Below are 14,181 nucleotides of genomic sequence, written 5' to 3' on the forward strand. Positions count from 1 at the left end.
AGAAAAGAGTACAACACGAAGTCATGCCATCAGAGTGCTCACTCCAGGCTGATAAAATTTTCGGCCCTGTGATAGATAGCGCGTGCCGTGATGGCTTCGATTTTACGTTATTGTTCGAACAAGCTATTCTTGGCCTCGTTCCTGCGGTCGCGTTTCTCATCGTGTGCCCCTTTCGATTGAGAATTCTGGTCAAGAGAGATGTACACACTCAGCCCCACAAAATGAGATTGGCAAAGTCGGTAAGCACTTTCACATCACTGCTCAAAGAGTCAACCACGATTTAATATCGATTTCACCTCAGATAACCGCCTTCGTTTTCGCCGCGATCCAACTCGCCCTGCTGGTCAGCTGGGCAAAGAAAACTCAGCTAACTACGAAGGTCTCTGTCGCATCGACTGCAATGAACCTGGTAGTGGCAATGCTAATTATGGTCTTGTCATGGGTGGAAGATGAACGATCGGTTAAACCGTCATCGCTCCTCGGCATCTACCTTCTTTTCACCTTGTTCTTCGATGTTGTACAGACAAGGACTTTGTGGCTATCCCACAGAGATTTCCTGATTTCTATTCTGTTCACCACAGGTCTCGCTGCGAAAACAGCAATGGTCCTTTTCGAGAGCCTGGGAAAGCAAAAACACCTCATAGGTTCTTATCAAGACCTTCCACCCGAGTCGACTAGTGGAATTGTTAATCGATCCTTCATGTGGTGGCTGAACCGCCTTTTTTTCACGGGCTTTCGATCCTTGCTCACTGCCGAAGATCTTGATCGTCTAGACAAACCCCTGGAGTCTGCGGAAACAGCGCGGAAGGCATTGAAAGCTTGGGCTCTACGCCGACATCCCGAGCGCCGCTTCGAATTCCCACGGCAGATGTGCCGAGCGTTCAAAGGTCCACTTGCTTGGATGGCACTTCCACGCATATTCTTAATTGGATTCACCTTCTCACAACCCTTTTTGATCGCATCTGTTCTCAACTGGCTTGATAACTCACATAGCGCGGGTAATTTCGGTTACGGCCTCATCGGCGCGACACTTTTGATATATCTGGGAATGGCCCTCTCAAACCTCATATATGACCAGATGTTGTATCGGTTGGTGACAATGTTTCGAGGAGCAGCCTCATCAATGATCTATGACCATGCTTTGCGCATCCCGGATGGCACTCTAGGGGATCGCTCTGCCACAGTGACTCTAATGACTACCGACGTTGACCGGATAATTGCCAGTCTAATCACTTTGAATGAATTCTGGGCGCGGACAATTGAAGTGGGCATTGGCATTGCGCTACTCGCCCTCCGGTTAGGCTGGGTTTGCCTGATGCCATTAATAGTCGTTCTCAGTAAGAATCTCAGTCTCGATGACATATGGAAACTATTTGCTGAAATTTGATGATAGTTTCTAGTGGCGGAAGTATCTATATTTCGACGCATATAGGGGGACACCAGAGAGTATGGGTGGATGCTGTCCAGCAACGCATATCAATCACCCGCTCACTGCTGGACGGTATTCAAACTATTAAAGCGACTGGCTTATCCCAAACCTTTGTTCGGCTTGTACAGAGAAAAAGGACAGAAGAAACCCATCAAATGGCCACTTATCGATGGAGTGTGGTCTGGAAGAATATGGTCCAGAATCTGCCTTGGGCTTTAGCTCCGGCTTTGACCTTCGTCGTCTATGCTGCTCAAGGAAATGAGCTGAATGCTACCAAGGCGTTCAGTAGTCTGTCCATTATAACTCTTTTGACCAACCCGGCATCAAAGCTATTAAGTGCGATTCCTTCCATAGCAGCTTCTTCGGGATCCTTTGACAGAATACAAGCATTTCTTTTATTGGATACCAGTCGTCAACACACAACGGAGGGCCTTCGTCACAAGACAGAAAGGGAAGTTGGTGCATCTCCGCACATTGCCGAACTGCAACACATGTCATTCAAGGGCCCACCAGACACAACCGGCCTTCAAGCCCCTGTCATTTCGATGAAAAATCTCACCATTCGTCCATCCTCGTCAGCAAAGACTGTCTTGAGAGAAGTTAACTTAGAAGTTCCTCTCGGAGCACTGGTCATCGTCCAAGGGCCAGTTGGGTCAGGAAAATCGACGCTGCTTCGGACTATACTCGGCCAAACAGCTTGCGAGACAGGTTCAATGACAGTGACCATTCGAAACCCGGCGTTTTGCGCTCAAACACCGTGGCTCCCAAGTGGCACCATCCGTGATATAATCTGTGGATCCTTCTCGGCGGGCCCAACAACGGAGGGCGCAATTGATAAAAAGTGGTACGAGGCTGTTCTTCACGCATGTGACCTCAGTACGGACCTGGCTCTTCTTCGCAACGGAGATGCTACGCGTATTGGACACGGATCTGGCCATATACTGAGCGGTGGTCAAATGCATCGGATCGCTCTTGCTCGAGCGGTATATGCTCGCAATAAGCTTTTGCTGTTAGATGACATATTCAGTGCACTGGACCGGAAAACCAAGGGTAATATCATAGCGCGTCTTTTGGGTGTTGATGGACTGCTCCGAAAAACAAAATCGACCATTGTTTTGGTAACACATGAGAGTAGGACCCCTTCCAAGGTTTTTCCTCCCTATCATGAGCTAACAATCTAGTAGCGAAGCAGTTGCCTTCTGCGGATCGAACTTACTTCCTTTCAGATGGGTGTCTTAGTCAGGAAGAGCCCTGCGTGGAAAATGCCTATCAAGAAATAAACTCTGACGCTGTGGAAGCTGAGGAGTGGAAAGAATGCCCGGAGTTGGCGATAGAAGATAAAGCCGCATTGATCTCCAAGACGAATAAGATCGACGATCTCAGGAGGGCAGCCGGTGACTCTGCTGTTTATGCGTATTACCTGCGCTACGTTGGGTGGATGAACGCTGTGATATTTGTCTTTTTCGTGACAATGAATGCCTTCTCTGACACGTATAGTCGTACGTGAATTTTCAATTTTGCTACTTCCGATATCACTAACATCAGCTTTCTACTAGAAATTTGGCTTCAGCGATGGGCTGACCGTGGTGGAGGTCAAAAGGCACTTTATGTCTCGGTGTATTTCTTCCTTGCCATTTGCAACACTGTCGGTAATGGTGGTTATGTCTGGTAAATATTTGAAGCGCTCTGTCTGATAATACATGAGGGCTCCCTCCTAACAAAAGTATAGGGCCATTCTTGTTTTGATCTCACCCTCAACAGCGCGTCGGCTTCATTATGTCGTGCTGAAGACTGTCATTATGTACATTGAATTTTCTCTCTCGCACATCAGTCAACTGCTGACACCTCAAGGGCAACCCCTCAATTTCTAGTTAATGTTGACATCGGGTCCATACTAAACCGATTCAGCCAGGATATGACCTTGATTGAAAGCGATTTGCCTATTGGCATCTTGATCACCATCTCAAGTAAGACCCCTGCCATTCCACTCAACCTCTGGAAATATATTCTGACCACTATCACTTGCAAATTGTTGATCTTGTGGCTGATTGATATTGATAGATCTCTTTTCGTCAATTGCCAATGCTGCTCTAATTTCAACCGGATCGAAGTACATGGCAATATCCGTGCCATTCTTGATCATCTCCCTCTTTCTCTTACAGAACTTCTATCTCAAAACATCGCGACAACTTCGTTTACTCGACCTGGAAAGCAGGGATCCGCTGTACTCCCATCTTCATGACACTATTGAGGGTCTTTCTACAATCCAGGCATTTGGCTGGGAAGCAGACTTTCGGATTTCTAATTCAAAACTGCTGGATGCGACGCAGCGCACCTATTATATGCTTCATTGTATTCAGCGCTGGCTCACTTTGGTCCTGGACCTGATCGTCGCTGCCGAAGCGGTCATCGTCGTCAGCTTAGCGGTGTCTTTGAGGCATACAACAAGTGCCGGATTGCTCGGAGTATCGCTCAACAGCATTCTTGGTACGTATTCCCAATGGAACTTGGACTTTCTGATTTGAATATTGTGACCGGTATATAATTTCCCAGCTGACCTTTCTTCGCGAAGCTTTCAATGGTAGTCTTTCGTCTCTCATATCGGGTTGGACACAGTTGGAGATATCCCTTGGCTCCATCTTGCGCGTCAAAGATTTTGAACTTCAAGTGCCACGTGAAGTTTCAACTGGGGTTGAAGTTCCCATCGACTGGCCAAGTCAGGGAGCTATTGAGCTCTCGGACATGACTGCACAATACAAGTACGTACCTCCCAGCATGTAAAAATCATCACCACATTGGTTCGCATTATTAATAAACCACGAAAAGTTCTGGAATACCGGTACTAAGCAACGTGTCTCTAAAAATTTTGCCTGGACAGAAAATCGGTATCTACGGGCGTACTGGGAGGTAAGTCACATCGCCTTCGAAGCCATATCCAGCTTTCAAATCACAGTCCCTGCTAACCTTCCACCGCGCAAAAAATCAGTGGAAAGAGCTCTTTACTATCATCATTGTTGGGCATGCTCACGCTGATCCGCGGGTCAATTTTTATCGACGACATTGACCTTACTACTATCTCCCCTGATATAGTCCGCGAAAGAGTTGTCACTATCTTCCAAAAGCCATTCATCATGGTTGGCTGTACCGTCAGATTCAATCTGGATCCCACCGGAATGCTCTCAGATAGAGAAATCATCGCGGCTCTTGACCGAGTCGGGATCTGGGACGGCGTACTACTTGAAAGAGGTGGGCTAGATGCCGAGATAAACGACAGTTCATCGCTATCCCGAGGCGAGCAACAACTGCTACAATTTGCTCGTGCAATTTTGAAAATCCAAGCAAGCAACGCTAGGATTTTGTTGATTGATGAAGGCACCAGCAGCGTCGACACAGAAACTGACGCCCGGGTGCAGGGCCTTTTGCAACAAGATCCCTTTCGTGCATGTACAGTGCTTACGGTTGCACATCGCGTCCACACTCTTCTGAGTTACGATTTGATTATCGGCCTAGATCGGGGAAAGGTAGCAGAGATGGACAAGCCTGCAGTTCTGAGTAATCGGAAAGATAGCATCTTTAGCAACCTTCTTAATAGCGGCAGATGACAATTCGCGGAATGAAGATTTTGAAAGCGAAACCAAGATATCTTAATGGCGATCCGGATAGTGTTACTGAGAAAGATGTATATGGCCTGTTGAGCTGTTGCTGATTCTTTTGGGTCGTGAAGGGTGAATAATTCGAACCGTCTTCAAGGAATGTGGCGTAGATCACGTGACTAGTGTCTGTTTACATTTCCTATTGTTATCTTATCTTATCGCCCACTCCGCATGAACCTTCCTTTTTCGGCGACTAATGTTATTATGTTACAGTGATTGGAGTATATATGGTCAGACTCTCTGCCGCCCCTGATTCTTATCAGCAGCTGTTAGGCAAGTTCCTTTCTGTCCTGTAATCCGATTAAGAACCATCCTGCTCTGGTGGAACAATTGTGAACCCCGCTTCGTCATCATGAATGCCCAAGTGCTAGTTGACTGGGAGAACTGTGACAAGACTGACACTCTCTTTGTTGTAATCTGTAGTGTCATTTGTTGGGGAATCATCCCAGCCGTCGGCCTCGGATATTCGGGGTACTCAACGCGCCATAACTCTCTGGCATCTTTCTTCCCCGCGTTGCTGGCGGTTATCTGCGTGTCCCTCCAATGGTATATTCTAGGCTATTCGCTAGCTTATGGAGAAGGCAATGGGTTTATCGGAGACTTGAAATACGCTTTCCATCGAGGGGTTCTTGCGCAGCCAGTTGGCACCATTCCAGCTATACTATTCAGTGAATTTCAACTTATTTTTGCCGCCACTGTTGCCGCGATTGCCATTGGAGGTTCTTGTGAGAGAGGCAGACTGCTCCCCCTGATCCCTTTTCTTTTCGTGAGTGGTAGTCGCTGCAATCTCTATACCCCTGGCTGACGGTATTTGCCGACAGCTTTGGACCACCTTTGTATACTGTCCTCTGGCACACATGGTATGGTCCGAGACTGGATTCTTAAACCAAATGGGCGTTCTCGACTTTGCCGGTGGTACCCCCGTGCACATCTGCAGTGGTGCCACTGCAACCGCGATTTCGGTCTACCTCTCACATCCCATTTTTCGCTCGCGAAAGTCAACTGTCCGGACACCATCGCATTTGAAGCTTCACAAACCACACAATACCATCTCCCAGCTCTTATCTCTGGTCACTATATGGGGATCATGGCTTGCTTTTGATGCTGGCACTACACTGAGTTTTAACTTCAAGTCTGTTCATGCTCTTTGTGTTACGAACCTTTGTGCAGCTGCCGGGGCCTTGACATGGAATATGATCACGTATTATGAGAGCGGCAAGTTCTCCTTGGACTCGACTTTCCTTGGGGCAATCTCAGGGTTGGTTATGATTACTCCCTCGGCTGGCTTCATCAGCATGACATCGTCTCTTTTCTTCGGCATTGTTGGAGCATTGGTTTGTCGCCAGGCTCTGCGGATTAAGTTCACTTCTTTGGCTCGCAGTCTCAAGTGGGTGGATAACGGTGATAGCTTTGCTACCCATTGCGTCGGAGGGTTTGTGGGGACGATTGCGACCGGTCTCTTTGCCAGTCGAGAAGTGGCTGCATTTGATGGAACGACCGAAATTGCCGGTGGGGTGTTTATCGATGGCAACTTCCATCAAGTTTTTATCCAGATCATCGAAGCCACCATTGGCTTTACCTGGGCATTTGGAATCTCTTATTTGATATTTGCTGGCCTAGACTGTATTCCCGGCCTTGAGGTTCTTGCCATAGACGAGTGAGTTTTTCTGTCTTTTACTCTCTTATCGCAGTCAGTAAAGTACTAACCTTGGAATAATTTACACAGTGAAATTATTGCTGGACTGGATACTCTCCAAGTGGAAGAATCACTCCATAGTGCGCAATGGAAAGATGAAGAGGATTATTCCGCACTGGAATCCGCGGGTGGTGTTTGCTTGGCATGATCTATATAAAACATTGAAGGTCTTGGCATAACCTTGGAAAATAAATAACATTCTAACCTTAGGCATTGACACCGCTCACTTCTCATGCGTAAATCCATTTTTATCACCCATTTATACACTCTGGGCCTTCTGTGCAAGGTTGATACAGCCTTTCAGCTTCCCAAGGCATATTTAAATACATCACAACAACTTCCAGGGCTCTCACCGACTTCTCTCCCTCAAGTACTCAAGTGCTGGCGGCACCCACCGATCTACTGGCCGCATTTCATCCACACTCTGGTCAATTAGTAGTATTTTAGGCGACCACATGATAATCCTGACTATTTCGTATTTCTGTATGTTCCTTTTTTTCCAAAAAAAATTCACATCTACAAAGCTTCTTTGAAAGCGTACTCAGCAAGTGTATCAATCGAGCGGCAATCGCGGGACTCGTAACATTTGAAGGGATTTTTTGAAGCGTTGGACCCAATTTTCAATAATAAAAAAACCAGCACTCGACTGATTAATAGGAGAGTTCCGATTATCAATAACTGGCGCGCATATCTATGGGGACCACTCCATAACAGTCCCTTGGGTAAGACCAAAGAGGAGGCAAACACACGCAGTCACAGCAACTCCTCCTCCTCCTAGGAAATCAAAGTGGCAGATTGAAGGCGCTTCTGTGCTCACAATCATTGAAATCAGCTTTAGGATATAGTGTTAGGAGATTGTGAACCATGTGATGTTATCACATGGTCTGCTCCTAGATGCTCCAGCGCGTGGGTTGGTTTTGTGTGCGAGAGGGTTAGGGTTGTAGTTAGTCTAGGGAAGTGAGAGCTTCTCTCTCATTATTTCCTTCCTTCCTCCTTTCCTCTCCATCCCGCTCAGTAGAAGAATACCATTACCATTGATTCTTCTCCTCATCTTTCTCTCCTCATTACCATTCGTTTCCCCCCAGAACCTCATCGAGGTTCTGACATATAGAACACATTCCTCTAATCTGGCAATCATGGATTGTTAGTAAGATCCCGCCCTCTTGTGAGCTTGGAAACTAAGAGGATTAGGGTGCGGATTAGTGGCTTGGTGGATAGTTGGAGAAGAAAACGTGAACAATTTACGCGATTCCGTGTCAGCTAATCCACTTGCTTGTGAACTACTAGTATGGTTTCTAACCGATTTTTCGAAAAAGCTTCATGTATTTTTCTGATGTGAAATTTCAAAGATGTTAGAATTCTAGATGGCGGAGTCATAATATGCCGTGTGGAGTTTCAGCGCCTGCCTGTGAACATCGTTCCGTGTTTTTTACTACCTCTATACCTTCTGATGTTCCACATGATTCCATGCTCCCTTTGTTTCTTCTTCAATGTCATTCACAACTTTGCCCTGGTCCTAGAATTACGGTGTGGAGTTCGGTCTTTATAGTGCGATAGAACTGGACTTCCATCTACGCGACTTCTGGGTCTGGTCGCCTCGAAGTGGGGAAATTTCTGAATCAAATTCAATTATATTTGAGTGGTAAAGTAAGATCTAGATCGCCCGTGTGTCCCACGTGCTGACACCTTCGAAGGTCATTTTTACTCTTTCAATGAGTGATATCCGTTCTCGTCAGTATTCAGGGGATAACTCGATTGAATTTAGTAAAGCGTATCACTTAGACGTGTTTTCACGCACGTTTGAGTCAACGAAACATTTATTCAATGCAGTCTTGTTCCCCAAGTACTCCCTTTCCTTGATAGATTCATGAAAAGGGCGGATAAAAGAAAAGGAGATATTGTACTCGGAGACTTGTGCTCCGAGTTTGCCTAAGAATTTCTATTCTTGTGGCGGTTGAGATCCACATCAACCCACTTATTTTCAAACCCATACATACAGCTGACATGCTTTATTCTTTTCTACCATTCACTTTTCTTTTCTTTTCTTTTCTTTTTAGAAAAGCAAGAGTGTTTGGCTCCTGCGTCAAGATTCAACAGTCAAAGACCTCATCATAAATCTGCGCAACTGTTGAGTCGGTCTGGGTTCCCAATCACAACTATGGCTCCGACCGCGGATTCAGGCAGCACCAGAACTGGTGTCCACACTCGTTATGATGACCGAGAATCAACTGCTGCATCTCAAGATGATTTCGAGTTGCAAGCAATTTCCGCTAGACCGCGCAAAAACCCACACATCGGTGAAACAGTGGAGAATCTGTCGCAAAGCATTTCGCGTGTGCCAGAGCAAGAAGACCAACTCAATTCCGGTGCTCAAGGTGTCCCTCCTGAGCTTGGTAGTCTCACCACTGAGCTTGTCTTCGTGTTCGTCTGCTCTGCTGGTCTGATGTTTTTCGCCTTCCTGGTTGGTGACATCGCCGTCAATCAGATCGAGCTTCGGCGCGCGTTGGATATCACCAATAGCGAGCTTCCATGGCTTCTCGCTGCCTATACCCTTCCACTCAGTCTTTCAGTCATTATCTCTGGCTCGTTAAGTGACCTGATGCCACCGAGACTGATCATGGTGGGCGCCTTTTTCTGGCTGACCATTTGGAATATTGTTGGTATTTGGTCCATTAGCCCAGAGAAGGTCATTCTCTTCTATATCGTCCGCGCAATGCAGGGTCTAGCCATTGGGGTGCTGGTTTCTGGATCGATGAGTATTCTGGGTCGAATCTATAAACCGGGCCTAAGGAAGAATAAGGTCTTCTCTGCAATGTCCGCTACATCACCCTTTGGGTTCTGGCTTGGTGGTATCCAAGGTGGCATTTTCACTTCTCGCCTCTATTGGATCTTTGCTTCTAATGCGGTTATTTCAGGCATATGCTTGGTGGCTGCTTATATGGTGATTCCACCCTTATATCCTATTGCCGATATTGTGGGCACAGAAGCGCCTTCAATCTATCAGTTTGATTTCTTAGGAGCAGGAGTCGCAGTGACTGGGTGCGTTTGTCTCCTCTTTGGTCTTACCCAAGGGGCTGTTATGGAGTGGTCCTCATACACATACATACTAGTAATAATAGGAATTCTCCTATTGATTGGCTTTTTCTTTATTGAAAATTGGGTCCAACGCCCTCTTATTCCTAGCCAGCTTTGGAAGACAAAGGGCTTTACACCGCTCATGATCGCATATTTTCTTGGTTCTGGTGCTTTCTCTGGCTGCTGGCAGTTCTATGCCATCCAGTTCCTGCTTCGAATCCAAGGACATAGCCCGCTTACTTGCGCTCTCTATCTTCTCCCAAACGCAGTTGTTGGCTTGCTTGCAACATGGGTAGTTAGTAAGACCCTTCACATCATCCCTGGCCACTTCATATATCTAGCCGCTATGGTATCATTTATGTTGGGCCCAGTGTTCTTCCTCCCACAGGATACGAACACGGGTTACTGGCCGCTTTCCTTTCTAGGAATCGCTCTTGTTACCTTTGGGCCTGATCTGTCGTTCGCAGCGGCATCTATCTACATTACAAGCAATGTCCGTCGATCTTATCAAGGGAGCGCTGGAAGTTTACTTGTGACAATGCAGAATCTGAGTAACGCTGTTATGGCCGCTGTTGGCGATGCGATTGGAAACAAGGTTGCTAAGGATGCATCTGGCAGTATTGGCTTGGAGGGACTGCGAGCTATTTGGTGGTTTGCTTTGGCGGCGGAAGTTGTTGCAGCACTTATTACGCTCATATGGGTGAGAATTCCAAAAGAGGAAGAAAAGGAGCATGTGACGTAAAGAACCCGAGGTGTCAATTTATAGTTGAGGTGGCCAAATCTTGAGGTGATATAATTACCATCATGAGTAGAGTTATAATGAGTTTCTGCATCATTCAGAATGTTTCTTATTGTTAGAACCGCGTGAGACTCTCTGAGCATGGGTAAACAGCAGATGTCGATCGGTGAATCGCCAAGTCTTCCAATTTTACCGCAAAGTCGTGTTGAACAGGCTTGTACGCAAAAACTCAGTGCTTGTAATTTAGCAGTTCCAAGTCACACAAATTACCTGTGCAGGTGCCAACATCTCCCCTATATGTGAAGTGAACTTGATAAGATAGTACATGGACATGTGGCAACCAGCTTGATTCACTCAGATAGCTTTTTCCCCCTGGTACGCCTTAAAATTTGTGATCACATAAGCACTCCATCGTAGAAGTCATATCATAGGTAGTTCGCCTCAGCATCTAAAAACATCTAGCGCTAAAGGAATAAGGAATAAAGTGGAGACATATACTCAGACTTCATCTATTCAAATACCCTAGCTGTGAAATTCACGGTCCATCAAGTAAGAATTCATACACGACTTGACCATATACTACGTAGTACAGATTTCGGTGATTTAGGATACAGTATGAGAAACACTATATGAGCAACTCTTAGTGGTTTCTGGTACATACGACCATAGGGTGTGGAGAACAGGGCTTCCCGTCCGCTCAGCCGTACTTAAGCCACACGCCGGTCAGTTAGTAGTATGGTGGGTGACCACATGCGAATCCTGACTGTTGTATGTTTTTGTTTTTTTTTTTAATCTTTTTGATTCGTCTAGGAAACTTCTCTTGCCGCCCTAGGCAAGCCTCCAGGCTCCATCCACATATTTCATGACTTCGACGCGCATTCAGTTGGAAGGCACCTCATTCCTCTGCCCCTTTGGCTTCTTCCTTTGACTCTTTCTTCCTACGCATATTGAGTTTCAAAATGACACGCTCGGCATCAAACTCGGCATCAGGCGCGTCTTGGCCAGCGGCCATTCCCGAGATCCACCTTCATCTGACGGATTTATCCTGAGATGAGCTGCCGGAAGAAGCGAAGGGATGGCTTCTGTTTGTAAAGGAAGGTGAGCCTGCAGGAATGCCCTCGTATAGCCAGCCATCTGTGGTATTAACAGGTATATAATTGCAGGAAGAATACCAGCCAGTCTCAAGCCTAGAAGATAGGCTACATCAACAGTGGGCCCTAATCAAGCAATAGGCTGCCGCCAGTCAGGAGTTTTGCAGGTCCGTACAGCCAATGATGAGGAATTTCCACCCCTTCCCCTTTCTGCGTCTTGTATTTCTCGCTTCTGTGACTCAGAGTTTAATTACGATTTGCAGTCTTAACATAGCTGCGCCCCAGCATGCACCTCGGCTCTCGAATACCCGCTTTCATTGCTCTCGCAGCAAGCCCCACGACCCAACAAAAGGCTTCTGTGTCTGCTACTTGTAGCCTCACAGACTCACCCCCGGAAATACATCCATCTTGTGAAGCTCCCGATTATACTATAGATCTATTAAGACGAATGATATGGGCAGCATCCTTTCGTTGGGGCAGGGGCGGGCAACGCATCGCGCCACATTCCAGAGCTCCTTAAACTCGCGATGCCTATCGAGCTCAGCAATATCCTCCCCGAGCTGTCCCTTGCCTCGGCGGATTTCCATGCTCTCTTGATGACCCGCAATGACTCGTCGAGCCTGAAATATGGGTCAGATAATATCCTTTGATCAGGAGCTGTGCTGGCGGGTCGTGGATCTAGCAATGTCGGTGATTGGGGGCCCACCGCAGTATAACGAGCCGTAAGTCCTCTTCCCCATAATTCTAGCCCCATTTTCCAGAAGGTCCTAATCTGAATTTCTTTTTGGATGGGAATAGTTTGGACATAGACCTTCCCAATATTGAACTCTTGAAGTTCACAACAAAGAGCAGCAAATCCCTTTTTGAGGGATACGGCTATATGGACCTGTGGGTGCGCATTATCGAACAGAGTGCGCCTGGGTATCTGGTCTTTGAGGCTCAGGGGCGGGAGCTGGCATTCAAGCTTGATAATCTGCGTAACTTTGGGTTTTGATGCTCACTTAACTGCGATGCCCTGCGATAGTCCGTCCTGACTGGTCTTGCATATGACCATCCCATTCATCTTCGAAGATTTTATCAAAACAACTCCTCCTGCCTGTATCCATGTACCATGTACAAGTGTTGTCGCCGCGCGTGCGCGCGGCGACTGGTGTCAATCAGAGACCCCAGCTGTGGCATTTTCTTTGGACCCACTTTGGGCCTCTCAGCCAATCAGGTGCTGCAAAAAACACAGGTTCGCGCGTAGTAGAGGGCTTGACTTGATTGATTATGAACTGGAGTGATGCAGCCGAGGCCTGGGGGTGAGGAATCGTATGCTTGCGTGGTGACTTCTCTCTTCTTTTCCCACCCTTGGTTATCATTGTATAGACTCCTTCCGTGCGGATGGATTTCCCTTAGGTAGTGGAAAGGGCGTATTATGATCCAGTAGATAATATGTGGTTTAATTTATACACCTATCGATACCTTTAGCATGCACAAGTCCCAAATGAGGGTTTTGGGTGTTCAAGTGGAGGCCCTTTAATTTTTGCAGACTATATATAGTATGCATGGAATATTCACAGGGCAGCAATTCCATGGAGAATTTGTTTCCAACACCTACATCCATCACACAATCCTACATTACTGCACACTTTGTTCTTGAATATTTCGCTGAAATTTCAAAACCATCATGCAACGAAGTCACGAAGAAGATACCTGGAGGGGATGAGGAATCTGTCAAGGATCAAAATGCTTAACCTGAGTCCCTTCCAGCGTTCGTTCACTTCATCCTTTTGCTCGTCCTTCCTTACCCTCATTTGACTCTGTTTCTTTTGAGTATTTCGTGATATTCGCTGCTATGTGAGTATCCCACGCCTGCGCGCTGATGTCCCTCTCTTTTTATTGTTCTCCTTTCTTGTTTATTCACTTCCTTCTCTCTTCTCTCCCCGTCCTTGATTATCTCGTTAAACGGACTGTTTTCTCGTTGGTCGACTTACCTCCTACCAGATACAATGTCTACCACCGAGCCTTCTACAAAGCCTCTTGCCACTACCGACCACCCATGCCCTGTCCAAGCCATCAAAGTTACAGTGCATACCACTGGGTTCTTCTTTGAAGGCGACACACGAAGCGGGAATCACGCCTCCATCTACCTTTTGATACCCAATGGAGACTCAGTTCAGTTGAATATGTAGATGTACGGCCCTACATCGACTATGGGAACTCTTATTATTACATATTGCCGCTATGATCAGTCACGAAGCTCGGCTCAAGAGACTTTTCTCTTTTTGTCAGAAAGAATCTGACAGTTGGTAATTTTGTGTCACTTTTGTACAGGAAGAGACGTGACAAGTTTGTGTTGGCGCCTAGTGGCGTTGGATGCCGATTCTGGGTGTAAGTCGATTGGTGAAACTACTGAGAAATCGATTGATATGGCTCCTATATCTTGAATCTCTTTAACTGACATGCGCTATTGCGAACAAACCAGATCTATTGTGATTGCCGACATCAAAGAGGGC

At 46.6% G+C, this 14,181-nt stretch overlaps 5 protein-coding genes across 5 annotated transcripts; all 5 read left to right on the top strand.

The window, feature by feature from the left end:
- Positions 1–221: 221 nt before the first annotated feature.
- N7466_002861 (ABC transporter transmembrane domain type 1) lies at positions 222–5,031 on the top strand (the record flags this gene model as incomplete). The annotated part of the gene is made up of 11 exons (XM_057162259.1): positions 222–239; positions 302–1,337; positions 1,394–2,560; positions 2,614–2,928; positions 2,986–3,097; positions 3,159–3,230; positions 3,281–3,396; positions 3,491–3,916; positions 4,002–4,188; positions 4,256–4,336; positions 4,416–5,031. 11 exons carry the CDS (start codon positions 222–224, stop codon positions 5,029–5,031), a joined length of 4,146 nt encoding a protein of 1,381 aa, XP_057025544.1.
- A 403-nt stretch (positions 5,032–5,434) lies between these two features.
- Positions 5,435–6,926, top strand: N7466_002862 (ammonium transporter; the record flags this gene model as incomplete). Its single annotated transcript, XM_057162260.1, has 3 exons — positions 5,435–5,848; positions 5,904–6,739; positions 6,809–6,926. 3 exons carry the CDS (start codon positions 5,435–5,437, stop codon positions 6,924–6,926), a joined length of 1,368 nt encoding a protein of 455 aa, XP_057025545.1.
- Positions 6,927–8,936: 2,010 nt separating this feature from the next.
- N7466_002863 (uncharacterized protein) lies at positions 8,937–10,595 on the top strand (the record flags this gene model as incomplete). The annotated part of the gene is made up of 1 exon (XM_057162261.1): positions 8,937–10,595. The coding sequence occupies one exon, from the start codon at positions 8,937–8,939 to the stop codon at positions 10,593–10,595; it is 1,659 nt and encodes a 552-aa protein (XP_057025546.1).
- A 1,772-nt stretch (positions 10,596–12,367) lies between these two features.
- N7466_002864 (uncharacterized protein) lies at positions 12,368–12,677 on the top strand (the record flags this gene model as incomplete). The annotated part of the gene is made up of 2 exons (XM_057162262.1): positions 12,368–12,405; positions 12,482–12,677. The coding sequence occupies 2 exons, from the start codon at positions 12,368–12,370 to the stop codon at positions 12,675–12,677; spliced, it is 234 nt and encodes a 77-aa protein (XP_057025547.1).
- A 997-nt stretch (positions 12,678–13,674) lies between these two features.
- Positions 13,675–13,857, top strand: N7466_002865 (uncharacterized protein; the record flags this gene model as incomplete). The annotated part of the gene is made up of 1 exon (XM_057162263.1): positions 13,675–13,857. One exon carries the CDS (start codon positions 13,675–13,677, stop codon positions 13,855–13,857), a length of 183 nt encoding a protein of 60 aa, XP_057025548.1.
- Positions 13,858–14,181: the final 324 nt, after the last annotated feature.

Source organism: Penicillium verhagenii (assembly GCF_028828195.1).
Source record: "Penicillium verhagenii strain IBT 33310 chromosome Unknown utg000003l_segment0_segment0, whole genome shotgun sequence".
Taxonomy (NCBI): domain Eukaryota; kingdom Fungi; phylum Ascomycota; class Eurotiomycetes; order Eurotiales; family Aspergillaceae; genus Penicillium; species Penicillium verhagenii.